General features: G+C 44.9%; 1 protein-coding gene across 1 annotated transcript in view; it reads left to right on the forward strand.

Moving 5' to 3' along the window:
* Nucleotides 1-17953, forward strand: part of LOC311128669 (sarcoplasmic/endoplasmic reticulum calcium ATPase 2-like) — a 61113-nt gene extending 43160 nt beyond the window's left edge. Inside the window, exons 6-21 of the mRNA XM_084160865.1 lie at nucleotides 4407-4487; nucleotides 6105-6190; nucleotides 6524-6821; nucleotides 6953-7119; nucleotides 12717-12805; nucleotides 12917-13019; nucleotides 13201-13332; nucleotides 13624-13743; nucleotides 14047-14265; nucleotides 14510-14845; nucleotides 15076-15296; nucleotides 15546-15748; nucleotides 15873-15958; nucleotides 16062-16195; nucleotides 16387-16504; nucleotides 16657-17953. Coding sequence (XP_084016991.1) covers nucleotides 4407-4487; nucleotides 6105-6190; nucleotides 6524-6821; nucleotides 6953-7119; nucleotides 12717-12805; nucleotides 12917-13019; nucleotides 13201-13332; nucleotides 13624-13743; nucleotides 14047-14265; nucleotides 14510-14845; nucleotides 15076-15296; nucleotides 15546-15748; nucleotides 15873-15958; nucleotides 16062-16195; nucleotides 16387-16504; nucleotides 16657-16932 — 2669 coding nt within the window. The 3' untranslated portion in view covers nucleotides 16933-17953. The remainder of the gene's footprint in view (nucleotides 1-4406; nucleotides 4488-6104; nucleotides 6191-6523; nucleotides 6822-6952; nucleotides 7120-12716; nucleotides 12806-12916; nucleotides 13020-13200; nucleotides 13333-13623; nucleotides 13744-14046; nucleotides 14266-14509; nucleotides 14846-15075; nucleotides 15297-15545; nucleotides 15749-15872; nucleotides 15959-16061; nucleotides 16196-16386; nucleotides 16505-16656) is intronic.
* Nucleotides 17954-18580: the final 627 nt, after the last annotated feature.

Genomic DNA, 18580 nt, shown 5'->3' on the forward strand with positions numbered 1-18580 from the left:
TTGCACTAGCACTACACAGCTGATTCAAACAAGGACATCAATCTTTGATTATTTGAATCAGCTGTGTAGTGCTAGGGCAATAACCAAAACGTGCACCCCTTGTGATCCCCGGGACCAAGTTTGGCATATGCTGTTTTAGAGAATTTGGCAGTATGTCCAACTGGCCTCACAACCACAGACCACTTGTAAGTCATCGTGTGGGCGAGAGGTTTGTTAATGCCAATGTTGTGAACCGAGTGCCCCATTGTGGCTGTGGGGTGATGGTATGGGCAGGCATAAGGTACGGACAACGGACACAATTGCATTTTATCTGTAGCAATTTGAATGCACAGAGATACCATGACGAGATCCTGAGGCCCTTTGTCATGCCTTTCATTCACTGCCCTCGCCTCATGTTTCAGGATCGTAATGCACGGCCCCATGTCACAAGGATCTGTACACAATTCCTGGAAGCTGAAAATGTCCCATACTCACCAGACATGTCACGCATTGAGCATGTTTGGGATGCTCTGGATTTATGTGTACGACAGCGTGTTCCAGTTCCCGCCAATAGCCAGCAACTTCGCACAGCCATTGAAGAGGAGTGGGACAACATTCCACAGGCCACAATCAACAGCCTGATCAACTCTATGCGAAGGAGATGTCGCACTGCATGAGGCAAATGGTGGTCACACCAGATGCTTACTGGTTTTCTGATCCACGTCACTACCTTTTTTAAAGGTATCTTTGACCAACAGATGCATATCTGTATTCCCAGTCATGTGAAATCTATAGATTAGGGCCTAATGAATTTTTCAATTGACTGATTAACTTTGTAAAATCTTTGAAATTGCTGCATGTTGCGTTTCATTTTTGTTCAGTTTGTAGCCTGGCAGGTTGTAATGAAGTTTTGACAGCCACCAGGGATGAAGGCGATAGCGCTCCATTCCTAACTTTACAGCTGGAGTTGGCACAGTTATTAAGGCTGGGGTTTTATCAGAATGTTTGGAGGGATAAAGCTAGAAATAAGTAGCTGCTCTTCCAGTGTTTAATGTAGTCCCTAGCCTCTTGTCCCTATGGTGGCGCTAGTATGATTATGCAGAGCATAGTGAGTATATTGTGTATAGAGAGAGTGTGCTGGCTAGGTGGCCTCCCCTGTTCCATGAGGGCCATAGCAGAGACTCTTGCCCAGCAGCGTTCACAACTAAACCCCCACTGTAGAACTGATCAAAATAGTTTTCCCATTTTTGGACGTGCTTTTTTCAGGTCTCAAGCAATTCGTCTCTCTCCTCCCCCCCCCCCCCCGTCTAGCACTGAGGAGGCCCAAGGGTCTGTTTACATGTCTGTCAAAACTCTGTCCTTTGGAGAAGGAATTAATCAGGGGCTCTTGTTTGTACAGTAGGCCATCTTTTTTTTTGTCTGGCTACATAAAGTAGTTCATATATACTAGTTTATATACTGTAAAACTACATCAAAAGAACAAGCCATTTTACATTCTGCTTTCTTAATCAACCACCCTGCCTAAAGCAATTTATCAATATAATTTGGAATCCCTGCGTGTTGTTCTTTCAGGCCGACAGTAGGATACGCTGATACCCTCTTCTCAGCCGTAGCTAATAAATGTCAAGATCCTTTAATGAGCTCTTGGGACTGTCCCTTTCAGTGGTGCGAAGAGTATTTTGGAATTTATGTTGTACTTTTGTTTTACTGGCAATTACCAAAGCCCTATGTTAGTGGAAAGAATGAGCTACCTTCTATTTTTGTCCCCCGCACTAGTTCAGTGGAACATTAATATTGTTTTACATATCATTTTCTCTCAGCTGTTATCCAGCAAATGTTTAATTTGTCACTAGTCTACATTCTGCACATATGAGTGAGCCAGTGGTTTCACGTGTGTGTCTGGAGAATTGGACATGCCCTGTGAACATCAGTAGTGTTGTGACCCTCTTGCTCATGAAATAACTTGAGTTTGATAAAGCCGTTCTGTCTTCAAAGGTTTGTACTGCACCAAAATGTTTAACATCTCTTGACTCAATTATGCCTTCAAAATGTCAAATTGCCCCATCCTCATGCACCTTATGCCTAATTTGTTTAGATGTCTTGTGCTTAATCTGTGAACTACAGGTTAGAATGTAATCCATTCACTAAAGGTATCCTCCTTCAGTATAATCCACTCAACTCAGCCCTGCTCTAGTTGTACTTAAAGGAAAGGTTCACCCATTTTGAATGTTATATTGTTTTTGTGCATCTACGATGTTCTATCAATTCCCTGGGTCATTTCATGTTTTAACGTGTATCTGAGTTATTGCCTTTCAAGCAGGCAGAAATCCGGCCGGTATGACGTAGCACTGTGATAAAGTCGCTAGCACTACACTGAAAGGTAATAGGAATATTACTTTTAGTTTGCAAAAACGGCTATCATACATGTCCGATTTCAATACTGGCCGATGTCATAACTTGGGAGGATGTTTTCTCTCGAATGAGCCATTGATCATATTTTTGCGATATTCCTACCTCGAGAAATTTGTAATTTAACGGAGGGTCTAGCACATTTTTCCTATTTGTCTGCCTCTTCTGTCCAGGGTGCATTGCATGGTGCCGTTGCTAGAGATATTATAGGAAACGTATAACACCTCACCTAGCAGACTGTCGTCTAATCATGTTCACGTTGTTATGCTGCGTCACGCGGTTGCTAAGCTAACCGTCACGCAATCCCTTCTCAAAGTCAAGTGTATACAGTTGAAGTCGGAAGTTTACATACACCTTAGCCAAATACATTTAAACTCAGTTTTTCACAATTCCTGACATGTAATCCTAGTAAAGGTTCCCTGTCTTAGGTCAGTTAGGATCACCACTTTATTTTAAGAATGTGAAATGTCAGAGTAATAGAATGATTTGTTTCAACTTTTATTTCTTTCATCACATTCCCAGTGGGTCAGAAGTTTACATACACTCAATGAGTATTTGGTAGCACTGCCTTTAAATTGTTTCACTTGGTCAAAAGTTTCGGGTAGCCTTCCACAAGCTTCCCACAATAAGTTGGGAATTTTGGCACATTCCTCCTGACAGAGCTGGTGTAACTGAGTCAGGTTTGTAGGCCTCCTTGCTCACACACACTTTTTCAGTTCTACCCACACATTTTCTAAGCTGTTTAAAGGCACAGTCAACTTAGTGTATGTGAACTTCTGACCCACTGGAATTGTGATTTTATTTTATTTTTTATTTCACCTTTATTTAACCTTTATTTAACCAGGTAAGCCAGTTGAGAACAATTCTCATTTACAACTGCGACCTGGCCAAGATAAAGCAAAGCAGTGCGATTAAAAACAACAACACAGAGTTACATATGGGTTAAACAAAACATAAAGTCAAAAATACAAACAGAAAATATATATACAGTGTGTGCGAATGTAGTAAGTTATGGAGGTAAGGCAATAAATAGGCCATCGTGCAAAATAGTTACAATTTCGTATTAACACTAGAATGATAGATGTGCAAAAGATGATGTGCAAATAGAGATACTGGGGTGCAAATTAGCAAAATAAATAACAATATGGGGATGAGGTAGTTGGGTGGGCTAATTTCAGAATGGCTGTGTACAGGTGCAGTGATACAGTGAATTATAAGTGAAATAATCTGTCTGTAAACAATTTTTGGAAACATTACTTGTGTCATGCACAAAGTAGATGTCCTAACCGACTTGCCAAAACTATAGTTTGTTAACAAGAAATTTGTGGAGTGGTTGAAAAATGGTTTTAATGACTCCAATCTAAGTGTATGTAAACTTCCGACTTCAACTGTATGTCGAGAAACGTGCCTGTTTTCCTAGAAAGTGCGTAATGTCAAGATTCCAAAGCTATACGATATTACAGATGGCAAGTTAATTTTCTCACATCTCAGAAAATATTTTCAATGTTTTACTTCTTGTTAACGCCCAGAATACACCGCACAGCCCATTTGACTAGCATGGGCAACGTTTCCCATCTCCTCAAAAGTATATCTGCTGTTGCGAATGCCAGACTCCACTCTGAGGCACATCGATCAGCAGGTTGAAATAGTGAGAATGTAGACTCCTAAATTGATTTTACAGGCAATTTTACAGCTAACTAGCTACTTTACATGCTGATATTGTCTTTGGTATTATTGTGTGTAGCGATGTTTGCTTGCTAGCTAGCCAGCCAGACAGCCCATAGAGAGAGCATTGCATTGTGGATTTTGTAGTTGACTTGAGCTGCAACAGATTTCCACAACAGTTTTCCATGTTGATACCAACCTTATTATAACACCAAAATGAAACATTTATTCACAGAAAATATTGTTCTCACATATGAGTGTTATTTAACACTGTAAATTAAAGGAATTAGTGGTTTTGAGTGGATTTTTCCTTTAATGTTTTCTCCCCCCATTATGTTTGTTTTTCTCCACAGTTGGCGACAAAGTTCCTGCAGATATTCGACTCACATCCATCAAATCCACAACCCTGAGGGTGGACCAGTCCATTCTGACAGGTGAGATCTAGGCCTTGGCCTCGTTTCTTTTCAACCTGCTTGTCGAACATCTCATTCCAAAATCATGGGCATTAATATGTAGTTGGTCCCCCCTTTGCTGCTATAACAGCCTCCACTGTTCTGGGAAGGCTTTCCACTAGATGCTGGAACATTGCTGCAGGGACTTGCTTCCATTCAGCCGCAACAGCATTAGTGAGGTCGGGCACTGATGTTGGGTCGATTAGACCTGGCTCCCAGTTGGCGTTCCAATTCATCCCAAACGTTTTCGATGGGGCTGAGGTCAGGGCTCTGTGCAGGCCAGTCAAGTTCTTCCACACATATTTCGACAAACCATTTCTGTTTGGTCCTCGCTTTGTGCACTGGGGCATTGTCATGCTGAAGCAGGGAAGGGTCTTCCCCAAACTGTTGCCACAAAGTTGGATGCCAGAATTGTCTAGAATGTTATTGTATGCTTTAGCGTTAAGATTTCCCTTCACTGGAACTAAGGGGCCTAGCCCGAACCATGAGAAACAGCCCAGACATTATTCCTCCTCCACCAAACTTTACAGTTGGTACTATGCAAACCACTTCACGGCTGAGCCGTTGTTGCTCCTAGACGTTTCCACTTCACAATAACAGCACTTACAGTTGACCGGGGCAGCTCTAGCAGGGCAGAAATTTGACCAACTGACTTGTTGGAAACGTGGCATCCTATGACGGTGCCACGTTGAAAGTCACTAGGCAATTCAGTAAGGCCATTCTACTGCCAATGTTTTTCTATGGATATTGCATGGCTGTGTGCTCGATTTTATACACCTGTCAGCAATGTTGTGGCTGAAATAGCCGAATCCACTAATTTGAAGGGGTGTCCACATACTTTTGTATATATAGTGTAGTTTTAAACATTCCTTGCCATTGCTCCTGCATCCATAAAAGCACAGCAAGAACACAATGTTACAGGCATTTACAATATTAATCTTATTTAGGTTTGCTATATCTTTGTGTAGAACTTGTATGTAGTTGCCGGTGTTTGTGAGTTGGGTTATATGGGCTGATGAATGACTCCGGGTTGAGTCACCACTTGAGAATGACATTGAAACAGTCAGTGTGAGAACAAGAGAATTTCTCTCTCCGAATGACTCCCTGAACCTTTATTCAAGAAGAGGTCAGCAGTTCTTAGTCAATACAGTATAGAGAGGGAGGAGAATGAGGAGAGGCTGACAGAGGGAGAGAGCGATATGGAAGCGAGAGGGAAGAGGGTTATGAGAAGCTAGTCCTGAAACCCCGGTCTTGCTCCACTGCCTTAATTGGTAGCGGAGTTTGTGGTATTTCAGCTGCTTTTCCCTCTCCTCCCATTAATGGCTATAATCTGTGAAAAACAGTCTGTCTCAGCCTATCAGAACAGTGCAGAGCTTGCTCAGCTGATTACCCACTAGGCCTTGCATCCCCCTGCAGTGCAGACTCAGGAGTGTGAAAGTCCCCTCGGATGCAGCATTTTGTAATTGGCAGCCCTGCTCAGTCAGCTGTGAAGGCAATTCACACCCATCTTCCCCAAAATGTCAACCCATCACCACATTGCTCTGTGTAAGGGCGGCGTTGTTTGATCGTCCTCATCCCTCTCTTTCTCTCCTCCTGCAGGGGAGTCTGTCTCTGTGATCAAACACACTGACCCGGTACCTGACCCCCGGGCTGTAAACCAGGACAAGAAGAACATGCTCTTCTGTGTGAGTATCTAGAAAACCATTAAAGACCTCTCTCCCCCATTCCCCTTTCACCTTCTATTGTCTCTTCAGTACATTATCCTCTTTCAAGTTTAGCTAACCCAATAATTATAATCTCCTTTTCTCCCCCTTTCCCTTATCTCCGTTACATGTTCCTCTCTGGGATTTTGATGTCAGACCTCTTATCCTTAACCCCTCGTCCTCTTCTTCTCCAGTTTTTTACTGTTCCTCCCCCACTTGTTCAGGTCCCCAGTGTATTTCAGGTGTCCCCAGTGTTATTACAACCCTCAGCAGTGTACACCTGTTGTCTCACCACCTCTCCTCTCTCCTTCACAGGGTACAAACATAGCAGCGGGTAAGGCGGTGGGCGTTGTGGTGGCCACGGGCGTCCACACGGAGATTGGCAAGATCCGGGACGAGATGGCGTGCACGGAGCAGGAGCGTACGCCTCTGCAGCAGAAGCTGGATGAGTTCGGGGAGCAGCTGTCTAAGGTAATCTCCCTGATCTGCATCGCTGTGTGGCTCATCAACATTGGCCACTTCAGCGACCCCGTCCATGGAGGCTCCTGGATCCGCGGCGCTGTGTACTACTTCAAGATTGCTGTGGCCCTGGCCGTGGCCGCCATCCCTGAGGGTAAGAGTCACTAGGAGAGTGGGAATGAGGAGTGAGGGGAAGCAGTCTATAATATACAGAAAGCAATACATTGGGCTCCAGCATAGTTAGTATGTCTAACCCCCTCTTATTGCCATCTCTCTCTTTACCAGGTCTGCCCGCTGTCATCACCACCTGTCTGGCTCTAGGAACCCGCCGGATGGCCAAGAAGAACGCAATTGTCCGCAGCCTGCCCTCTGTGGAGACCCTGGGCTGCACCTCCGTCATCTGCTCCGACAAGACCGGCACCCTCACCACCAACCAGATGTCTGTCTGCAGGGTGAGTCCCCATCCCCAGAGCACCATGGGGATATGGGTGGTGGTATGGTGGGAAGGGTTTTTAGTAGGAATGGCTGATGTTTTGTATTATGGTTACGTCCAACACTCAGGGTATTAAAACTAACATTACCTTAGTAGTGAAAAATATTCTTACCTAAATCAATGATTCTAGCCTTGTTTGTGTGCTACTGCTTGGAAACACTTTTACCATGGAGAATCCTGGGAAGGTGACAGTGGCAAGTCAGTATATGAGACCCAGCCGGTGAGCATCTGAAGTCCTGCCAGTGGAAATGCAAATCTCCAGCTGCTCAATGCAAAAGCCATGCAAAAAACACCTCCTCACACCTTGCCTCCTGGGACGAGCTTTCTGCACTGGCAGGGAGGGGTCCAGCTGAGCTAAACAGAGCCTACAGCAGCCTATTCCACATTTATATTAGCATGTTTAATCAGATGGAGTTTTAGGGCTTTCTGAGCTCAACTTGATTAGCCTTTGCTAGTTTATGTAGCAGTATACCTGCTTAAGGAAAAGGCTATGTTCTTGGCAACCATGAACAATCCATTCCAGTGAAAACTTTCCCACTGATTTGGCATCAGAAACCCCCTGGCAATAAAGCAGTATTGACAGCGTCTACTGACAGTGTGGACTTATCCCCAGGGTATTGTAGCGGTTGAAAGGCAAAGCAGTATAATGAATGATTCATTTATTTGCTATCACGGTTTAAATGAGATTGGGAAGTGGAGGCTATGAAATTATTCCTATATTTATTGAATTGCATCATATTAGATTGATTAAATGCAACTGCTGAACACTTTATGCCAGGGGTAGGCAGCTAGGTTCAGCCACTGGCCAATCTTTGTCGGTTGCGGATGGTCGGGAGGCTGAAACATAATTCTAATAATTTGTACACTGCAAATTTGAAAATAACAATCATTTCATACCTTTATTACATTGAGACACAATCACGTGTCTTTTATTTGTGGGAACAGATTTCCTGAATTGAACAAATGTTTAGCTGAGTTTCTGGTGATTTCACTGCCCTCAGATTGGTGATGAGTCACACACACAGTCATTCATATTCAGGGGGATGGGCAACAGGTGGCCCGCGGGCCAAAATCCCTGAATATGGACCATAATGCATTACCACTCCCAAGCCTCTTTCCCCAATGGTCTTCGACACTGCTGTTCTCTTCTACTGCATCACTCCTGTATAATTTCTATCTTATTTTCTGCCGTCTCCTACTATTCTCACATTTCATTCCCTCTTTCTCTTCTTCTTCATCCTTATACCTTTCCCTCTTATCTCCCTCTCATTCTCTCTTTAAGCAATAAGGCACCTTGGGGGCTTGTGATATATGGCCAATATACCACGGCTAAGGGCTGTTCTTATTCCCGACGCAACATGGAGTGCCTGGACACCGCCCTTAGCCGTGGTATAGTGGTCATATATCACAAGCCCCCGAGGTGCCTTATTGCTATTATAAACTGGTTACCAACGTAATTAGAGCAGTACAAATAAATGTTATGTCTTACCCGTGGTATACAGTCTGATATACCACGGCTGTCAGCCAATCAGCATTCAGGGCTCGAACGACCCAGTTCAAAATTTGTTTTAGATCTCTCCCCCTTCACTCTTTCTATCTCTTTCTGATTTTGAGTGGTCTGTGCTGAGAGGGTGTCTGCACGCAAACACAGCACAAGGCACGGCACGCACAACATTACACAATACATTTCCACGCAACACTGCTCAGCATAATCAAAACAGCTCAGCATAACATGGCAGCATGGTTCAGTTCTTGGAATACAGAGGGAGGGGAAAGATTGGAAGCAGCATCTTGTTTAAAGATAACAAAGAAATTGTTTTCCAATGCAAAACTTCCTAGCATATATACTTTTGAACTATTCCTGTACCGATACTGCAATAACAGAATCTGGAATTCGGCTGCTGTGTAAGACGGGTAACTCTAAAATTAGCCAGCTGGAGTAGAGGAATGTTTTTCTTAATTCATTGTGTTTTTGGTAAAGCATCCCTGACGTCACAGCTCTTTTGAAGTCTGTACTGTGCCTCAGGAGGGGAGAAGGGAAAGACAACACCGGTTCATACTTTTATTTTGATATTTCTCTCCATCTCTCCATCCTGCCTTGCTTCTCTGCAAAGCCGGCGCCGGGAGATTAGTCTCACTCTGTGTGTGTGTGTGTGTGTGTGTGTGCGCGCGTCTTGTGTGTGTGTGTGTGTGTGTGCGCGTCGTGTGTGTGTGCGCGTCGTGTGTGCGCGTCGTGTGTGTGTGTGCGCGCGTCCTGTGTGTGTGTGTGCGCGTCCTGTGTGTGTGTGTGCGCGCGTCCTGTGTGTATGTATGCGCGCGTCCTGTGTGTGTGTGTGTGTGTGTGTATGTATGTATGCGCGCGTCCTGTGTGTGTGTGTGCGCGCGTCCTGTGTGTGTGTGTGTGTGTGCGCACGTCCTGTGTGTGTGTATGCGCGCGTTTGTGTATGTGTGTGTGCGCGCGCGTGTCGTGTGTATGTATGTATGTATGCGCGCGTCCTGTGTGTGTGTGTATGTATGTATGTATGCGCGCGTCCTGTGTGTGTGTCTCTCTGTTGCATGCCATCTGTGGAGGCAGGCTTGCCCTATTACTGCTCTCTGTGTTTCTCTCACTTACATGCTCCCACTTCTTCTCCATCTCTCTTTGTTTTTTAGATTTTTTCACTTTGCTCTTTTTCTCCTCTAACCCTATCCCTGTCTGCTTTTTCTCTCCCGTCTCCTCCTCTCTCTTTCCCTTCCCTGTCCCGCCGTCTGCTGGTAGAGATCACATCCACACATTCATCCCAGCATGGACATAAATTAGTACCCTTGTCTAGAACACCTCTCCAAGAGACCCATAGCCACCAGTGTAAAGTGTGCTTAATCCTTAGTGTTTTTTTCCCAAGGCACAGTAGCAATTATTTCATTAATTGGGGTTAGGGTTTATCAGTGCTCTAATAGTATTGCAGTTGTCTGATGTGCTGCCCCCTACTGGGTAGGCTGTGCTACTACTGCATGTAGATCAGTGGGCTCAAATCAAATTTTATTGGTCACATGCGCCAAATACAACAGGTGTAGACTTTACAGTGAAATGCTTACTTACGAGCCCGTTCACAACAGTGCAGAGTTAAAAAGTATGAAATATTTGCTCATTAAAAAAGGAGAACACAATAAAAGCTAACAAGGCTATATACAAGGAGTACCAGTACCAAGGCAATGTGCAGGGGTACGAGGTAATTGAGGTTAATACAGTATGTACATGTAGTTAGGGGTAAAAGTGACTAGGCAATCAGGATATATAATAACCAGAGTAGCAGCAGCGTATGTGAAGAGAGTCAGGTGCGTGGGTAGAGTCAAGTGAGTGTGCATAGAGCCAGTGCAAGAGAGTCAGTCCCATAAAATTAGGATAAATAAATAATAAAGGGGGTCAATGTAAATAGTCCGGGTAGCCATTTGGTTAACTGTTCAGCAGCCTTATGGCTTGGAAGTAGAAGCTGTTCAGGAGCCTTTTGGTCCCAGACTTGGTGCTCCAGTACCGCTTGAGTTGCCATACCAAGCGGTGGGCAAGATGCTCTCAATGGTGCAGCTGTATAACATTTTGAGGATCTGAGGGCCCATGCCAAATCTTTTTAGCCTCCTCAGGGAGAAGAGGCGTTGTCCTACCGTCTTCATGACTGTGTTGATGTGTTTGGAGCATGATAGGTCCTTAGTGATGTGGACACCGAGGAACTTGAAGCTCTCGACCCGCTCCACTACAGCCTTGTCGATGTGAATGGGGGTGTGTTCGGCCCTCCGTTTCGGTACTACGATAAGCTCCTTTGTCTTGCCCACTTTGAGGGAGAAGTTGTTGTCCTGGCATCACACTGCAAGGTCTCTGACCTCCCTATAGGCTGTCTCGAGTGGCAGCTCTAGCCTTTAGCTCAGTGTGGATGCTGCCTGTAATCCATGGCTTCTAGTTGGGATATGACGTTGTCGATGCACTTATTAATGAAGCCGGTGACTGATATGGTAAACTCATCAATGCCATCGGATGAATCCCGGAACATATTACAGTTTGTGCTACCGAAACAACAGTCCTGTAGCGTAGCATCTGCTTTACCTGACCACTTCCGTATTGAGCACGTCACTCCTACTTCCTGAGTTTTTGTAAACAGGAATCGGGAGGCTAGAATTACGGTCAGATTTGTCAAATGGAGGTCGAGCTTTGTATATGTCTCTGTGCATGGAGTAAAGGTGATCTAGAGTTGTTGTTTTTTTCTCTAGGTGACATGCTATTAGAAATTACTAGAAATTAGGTAAAACAGATTTCAGTTTTCCTACATTAAAATCACCGGCCACTAGGAGCGCCGCCTCTGGATAAGCATTTTCTTGTTTGCTTATGGCCCCTATACAGCTCCTTGAGTGCGGTCTTAGTGCCAGAATCAGTTTGTGGTGGTAAATAGACAGCTGTAAAAAATACAGAAACTCTTTTTTTATTTATTTTGTATTTTATTTTTTATAGTACGGTTTACAGCTTATCATGAAGTATTGTAACTAAAGCGGGCAGAACCTTGACTTTCTTAATATTAGAGATCGCACACCAGCTGTTATTGAGAGACTCACCCCCCCCCAACGATCTTACCAGACTGCCGTACTATTCTGCCGATGCATAGAAAAACGAGTTAGATGTTATTATCCATGTCCTTATTCAGCCATGACTCCGAGAAGCATAGTATATTACAGTTCTGGATGTCCCGTTGATAGAATAGTCTCGAACAGAGCTCATCCAGTTTATTCTCTAGCAATTGTACATTCGCAAATAGAACAGAGGGTGGAGGCGATTTTATTCTCTCGCCGCCGTAGTCTAATCAAGGTGCCCGCGCGCCGGCCTCTATATCGCAGTCTTCGCCTTCCACGAGTGTCGGGGATTTGGGCCTGGTACAGGATAATCAATGTCTTTCTCCTCCGACTCATTGAAGTAGAAGTCCTTGTCCAAATCGAGGTTAGTGGTAGCTATTCTGATGTCCAGAAGCTCTTTTCGGTCATAGGAAACGATGGCGGAAACATTATTTACAAAAAAAGTTACAATTAGCGGCCAAAAATACACAGAATAGCATAATTGGTCTGGAGCCCGTAAAATGGCCGCTTTCCAAAGCAGTGGCATACACTGTTAGGTTGATTCAGGGGATCTAGAGAACTGCCAGTTGTGTAAAGCCTGTCGCGTGCTTCCCAGTCAAAACAGTTAGTGCAAATTGTGCCGTTTTTGTCCATTTTGGTGTTCGGCTGTTTGATTTTTTTTCTCCGACTGTTCATGTAGTTCGGTAGCCAAAGGCTACGCCCCTTCGTCTGTGATTGGTCAGCTCCTGGTTGGAGTGGGAACTATGGACAGGATTCTTCAATGAAATGTCATTCAACGAGAGATTACTAGTTTTCATGCACATTTTTTCACTTGAGAAATACTGCATCAAACATCTTAGTTAATGTAAAATTGCGCAACTAAGACGACCTCAACAATGCTGTATGCGGACGCTTTACGTCCATAAGGAAATGTGTGTGTGTGTGTGTGACCTGACACGTTCTCTCCCTGTGTTTGTGTTCTAGATGTTCATTATTGACCAGGCTGCGGGCGATAGCTGCTCCCTGAAGGAGTTCACAATCACTGGCTCCACATACGCACCTGAGGGACAAGTGTGAGTAGACAGACATACAGAACGAACACACACACACACACGCGCGCGCACACAATGAAACACACGTGTAGTCACATTATCAATACACCACAACATTGTCTTTTATTACAGGTACCATGATGGTAAACAAGTGAAGTCCTCCCAGTATGATGGCTTGGTGGAGATGGCCTCCATCTGTGCCCTGTGTAACGACTCCTCCCTGGATTACAATGAGGTTTGTATCCTTTATAAATGTCACTGTTAGGTTCCTGCTGGTTGAAAAGGCCCGGTCACATAAGCCTTTATCAGTGGTTCATTTATTGTTTTGAATATCAGTGGTCTTCCCCATTCTGTTGTGGATATACATGTTTTTTTAGTTGTTCATTGCTACTATCTGGTGTGTGTTTTTTCCTCAGACCAAAGGTGTGTATGAGAAGGTTGGCGAGGCCACAGAGACTGCCCTTACCTGCCTGGTGGAGAAGATGAACGTGTTTGACACCGACGTCAAGGGACTGTCCAAGATCGAGAGAGCCAATGCCTGCAACTCTGTAAGCCACCATTGGCAACTCTCTTAATCCCAACATGATTCTCCTGTGAAATAATTATAAAACTGAGGGTTGGTCCCAAATGTCACCCTATTACCTTTATAGTGCACTACTTTTGACCTGAGCCCTATGGGCCCTGGTGGTCAAAAGTAGTGCACTATATAGGGAATAGGGTGCCATTTAGGATGCATACCTGAGTGTGGTCCTATTCCATCAGACATCCCCCAGGTTGTGCTGTTCCACTCCTCCTTGTTAAGGATGTGTTGGTCTGTGTTTTTTCACTGTGTGGTACAGGTGATCAAGCAGCTGATGAAGAAGGAGTTCACCCTGGAGTTCTCCAGAGACAGGAAGTCCATGTCTGTGTACTGCACCCCCAACAAGGCCCGCTCCTCCATTGGCAAGATGTTTGTTAAGGTAATTATGAGAATCCATCTACAGTTTTTCTCGGATAGTAGACCATATGGACACCTGAGAAATTCGCTATATAGTGCACTACTTTTGACCAGGGCCCAGTAGGGCACTATATAGGGAATAGGGTGTCATTTGGGACACAGTTCTAGATGCCACATCATAATAACTATGATAAATGATTTGGATTTGTGTACTTTACGAGCCAGTGTCATTTTGTAGTTTAATGTACAGTATGTAGTAAATGAGCAGAGGCTGATGCTTTATTTCCTCTAGTTTGAGTTCCTGTCTCTGTCCCTCTTTCTCCAGGGAGCCCCAGAAGGAGTGATTGACAGGTGCACTCACATCCGTGTGGGCGGGAACAAAGTGCCCCTGACCCCGGGCATCAAGGACAAGGTATTGTCAGTGATCAGGGAGTACGGGACTGGGCGCGACACACTGCGCTGCCTGGCCCTGGCCACAAAGGACAACCCCATTGCCAAAGAGAACATGGTGTTGGAAGACTCAAACCGCTTCATTGAATACGAGGTGAGGGAGTGGGGGATCATAATGAAGTGAGAGTGACAGAAATAGCAGAGCATTTATTCAGAGAAAGGACAACCCCAGACACCTTAAATACTGGGACTTACTGTATAGGAGAAACGTGATGAGGCTGCAAAAATAGTGTATATTTCAAAAACGAAAGATTTCGATCATACGGATGAGGCATTGTGAGTGAGCCAAATCCAAGACTCTGGTCTGACTGTCTCTTTCCCCCTGTGTCTCTCCCCAGACGGACCTGACATTTGTGGGCTGCGTGGGCATGCTGGACCCTCCCAGGGCCGAGGTGGCTGCCTCCATCAAGCTGTGCCGCCTAGCCGGCATCCGCGTCATCATGATCACCGGCGACAACAAAGGCACAGCCGTTGCCATCTGCCGCCGCATCGGCATCTTCAGTGACAAAGACGATGTCTCCTCCATGGCCTTCACCGGCCGCGAGTTTGACGACCTGTCGCCGGCCGCCCAGCGAGACGCGGTGGTGAACGCCCGCTGCTTCGCCCGCGTGGAGCCGTCCCATAAATCCAAGATCGTGGAGTTCCTGCAGTCCATGGACGAGATCACAGCCATGGTGAGTGAGACAAGGTCCTCCAGAGACCTGCCTCATCACAGTTTCTGTGCAGCATTTAACTGAAACTACACTTTGTGGTTTGGCTTTCATGATTGATAAGCCTTCATGATGAGCCCTCAGCATGTAATGTAACCTCTAATCCATATGTGATTTAGTCAAAAGCTCTAAACGTATCCTGTAGAAAAGTAGTTTAGATGGCTAACCATGCCCTGTCCTTTCCCCATGACCAGACTGGTGATGGAGTGAACGACGCCCCTGCTCTGAAGAAGGCAGAGATTGGCATCGCCATGGGTTCCGGCACGGCTGTAGCTAAGTCAGCCTCTGAGATGGTCCTGGCCGATGACAACTTCTCTACCATCGTGGCGGCTGTGGAGGAGGGCAGGGCCATCTACAACAACATGAAGCAGTTCATCCGCTACCTCATCTCCTCCAATGTGGGAGAGGTTGTCTGGTAAGGGTCATGGCTTTGTCCCAAATGGCACCCTATTTCTATTTAAAGTTCACTACTTTTGACCAGGGCACTACTTTCGACCCGATAGGGCACTGGTCAATAGTAGTGCACTATATAGGGAATAGGGTGGCATTTGGGACTCACACCCACATCTCCTCTCTTCAGTGAGAAAATCAATAAAAGGTCCTCAGTGCCAGGGTAACAAGCCTCCATCCTCATGCAAATAATGTTATTCTACCATTCCTACAGCATCTTTCTGACGGCTGCTCTAGGCTTCCCCGAGGCTCTGATCCCTGTCCAGCTGCTGTGGGTTAACCTGGTGACGGACGGCCTCCCTGCCACTGCACTGGGCTTCAACCCCCCCGACCTGGACATCATGAACAAGGTCCCCCGCAACGCCCGCGAGCCCCTCATCTCTGGATGGCTCTTCTTCAGATACCTCGCCATAGGATGTGAGTTCACCTGCCCTCTGTGGAGAAGAAACCTTCACAGAAGTGAAATATTAGTTGAACAAGTGTTTAGGCTGTTGTGTGTATCTAGATAGCCATGTGTGTCTCCTGTGCTCTGCCTCTTTAGGCTATGTGGGTGTGGCTACAGTTGGTGCTGCTGCCTGGTGGTTCGTCGCTGCTGAGGACGGACCCAGGATCACCTTTTACCAACTGGTAGGAGAACAATGCCAATACAATGCACACATACACTCTGAAACGCAGGCGCACGCACACACACAGGCACTCTTACTGAGCGGCTTTTCTCCTCTTCCCACAGAGCCACTTCCTGCAGTGTGGTCCTGAGAACCCAGAGTTTGAGGGTTTGGAGTGTGAGCTGTTTGAGTCCCCCTACCCCATGACCATGGCCCTGTCTGTGCTTGTCACCATCGAGATGTGCAACGCCCTCAACAGGTCAGACTATGCCACTACATCTTTCGTGTTCCTGCTCTCATTTAAAACTTCCCCACTGTTGATTTAGGCTTGACATTAGTAGCATAATGTTGTGAAATTAATCTGGTACACATGGTCAAATGTTGGGCAAATGGCTCCCAAATGGGTTTCAATCAATGACTTAACCCAGTTCTTCTCTCTGTTTCCCCCAGTGTGTCAGAGAACCAGTCCCTGCTGCGTATGCCCCCCTGGGAGAACGTGTGGCTGCTGGGAGCCATCTGCCTTTCCATGTCCCTGCATTTCCTTATCCTCTATGTGGAGCCCCTGCCGGTGAGACTACCTGCAATAATAATAAACCTGAGGCTACCAGAAATGATTTCTAGAACAATTAAATGCTAGTGTAACGGGTGGGATGGGTAGAGAAACTGAAAAAGCAGGAGAGGTTATCATCCTCACCCATGTTGCTATCCTCTCCTCTACAGATCATCTTCCAGATTACCCCTCTGAACCTGACCCAGTGGCTGATGGTGCTGAAGCTCTCCCTGCCCGTCCTCCTGCTGGACGAGGTTCTAAAGTTAGCAGCCAGGAACTACATGGAGAACTATCCTGGTAAAGAGCTGGAGAAGCCCAGCAGCAAAGGCTGCTCTCTCTCTGCATGCATGGAGGGCATCTCCTGGCCCTTTGTGGCCCTCACCCTCCCCCTGGTGCTGTGGATTTACAGCACCGACACTAACATGGCAGACATGTTCTGGTCCTGACTGACTTGAGCACAACCCCCTCTCTCTCCTCCAGTGTGTGCATAGTTAGTGTGTGTGTGTTTGTGTAGACTTGGAGTGTGCCTGCCGAGCGTGCATGAGAAGGACCTAGTTTAACACACAAACTTAACAAATAATATAAAAATGTAACAATCGAAAAGGCCTTTTGTGAGTGGGTGAGGCTTTTGTGTGAGTGTCAGTTTGACCGTCACTCCTGTAGCTGTGGACTTTTTGCTGGTTCAAACAGAAAATAATGTCAGTTTTTGTTATTGTCGATATTGCCTTTTAAATTAGAATATTTTAATGATTTGAGATTATCATTTTGTCTAATTTCACTACAGTACAAATAATCAATTCCTGGTTCTTTTTGCGCTGCCCTTTTCATACGAGTATACAAATTTAGATATTTAAAAGCAGTCCATTGACCTGTACAGAGATTTAACACTATTTTATGCAACTTTTTTGTTTTTGTTCATCACTTTGTAAATTGTTGGAACGGATTGCAGGAGGAGTGGCTAAGAGAATGGTTAGGGTTACCTTTTAATGTTTACCGTTGTCTTCAGTATAAACTTAGAACTCTTTCAGAGCCGATGGACAAGCACCAGATAGCAGGAGATGGGTAAGATAAGGGTTTGTGGAGTGGTTGTGTGTGTATGCATCGCTGAAATTGAAACAAAAGTATCCTAAAAATGGAAGCTGCATGTTCTTTGACCTAGCATGAACTGTACTGGGTTTTTCATTTAGTCGTCTCCCCCACATCAATGTAAAAATTACCTTTATGGATTTCTTTATTTTTAAAACTTTTTGATTTGAAAAGCCAGTTTTTCTGCACTAGGCAGAGCACAGCTACATCAATACGATCCATTTTGCTCATTTCTTGATGCTTTCCCCTACATGGCTTTAGTCTTTATTCAACATTTAGTCAATATAGTTATGAGACCTGATGTGTGCCCCTATTTCCTTGTGCAGAAAACAAAAAACTAATTGGCCATTCCTCAGTATTTTTTATTAAGGGTATTTTGTCTTTGTATTTTTTATTTGACATGACTTTTATTACATTTATTTTTGTTGTTTTGTTGGCAGGATTGGGTGGGGATAAAGGATGTAAATGTTGCCATCTCTATGTGGGTCATGATTTTGATTCAAAGGAGAGAAAAGGCTACAAAAATAATTTACTTTTAAAATACAGGTTTTCCAATTGACTGCTCCAACCATGAACTTGCGACACATAAGTCCCCCAATGTTTTGTTTTTTATATTTCAAGAAAAATACACTCATGAACCCTTTGAATCAAAGTGTTTTTGTATTTCTTTACCAGGACTGACCTAATGTGGTGTCTAGATCATTTCTATACAGTGTGGTTTTTGTATGGGCACATACTTGAATATAGAAAATGTGTCTTTGAATGCTTCATGCTTATTAGGCGCAACTTGGCTGGCAGTGTGTGTTGATACAGAACTCTGATCTAGAGTATTTTATTTCCCTCCGGGGGGCTTACAAGTCTGTGAAAGGTGCAGTATACCTTTTAGAATAGTAGTCCCAAGGAGTCCATACCATCACACTAGTATTATTGTCTACTAAATAGGTCTGTTTTTCAGCAATCCAACATGGAAACATACCTTTCTGTGAAGCATGTCTTTTGGTAGATGCC

The sequence above is a fragment of the Coregonus lavaretus genome (assembly GCF_964263955.1).
Source record: "Coregonus lavaretus genome assembly, chromosome: 4".
NCBI lineage: Eukaryota > Metazoa > Chordata > Actinopteri > Salmoniformes > Salmonidae > Coregonus > Coregonus lavaretus.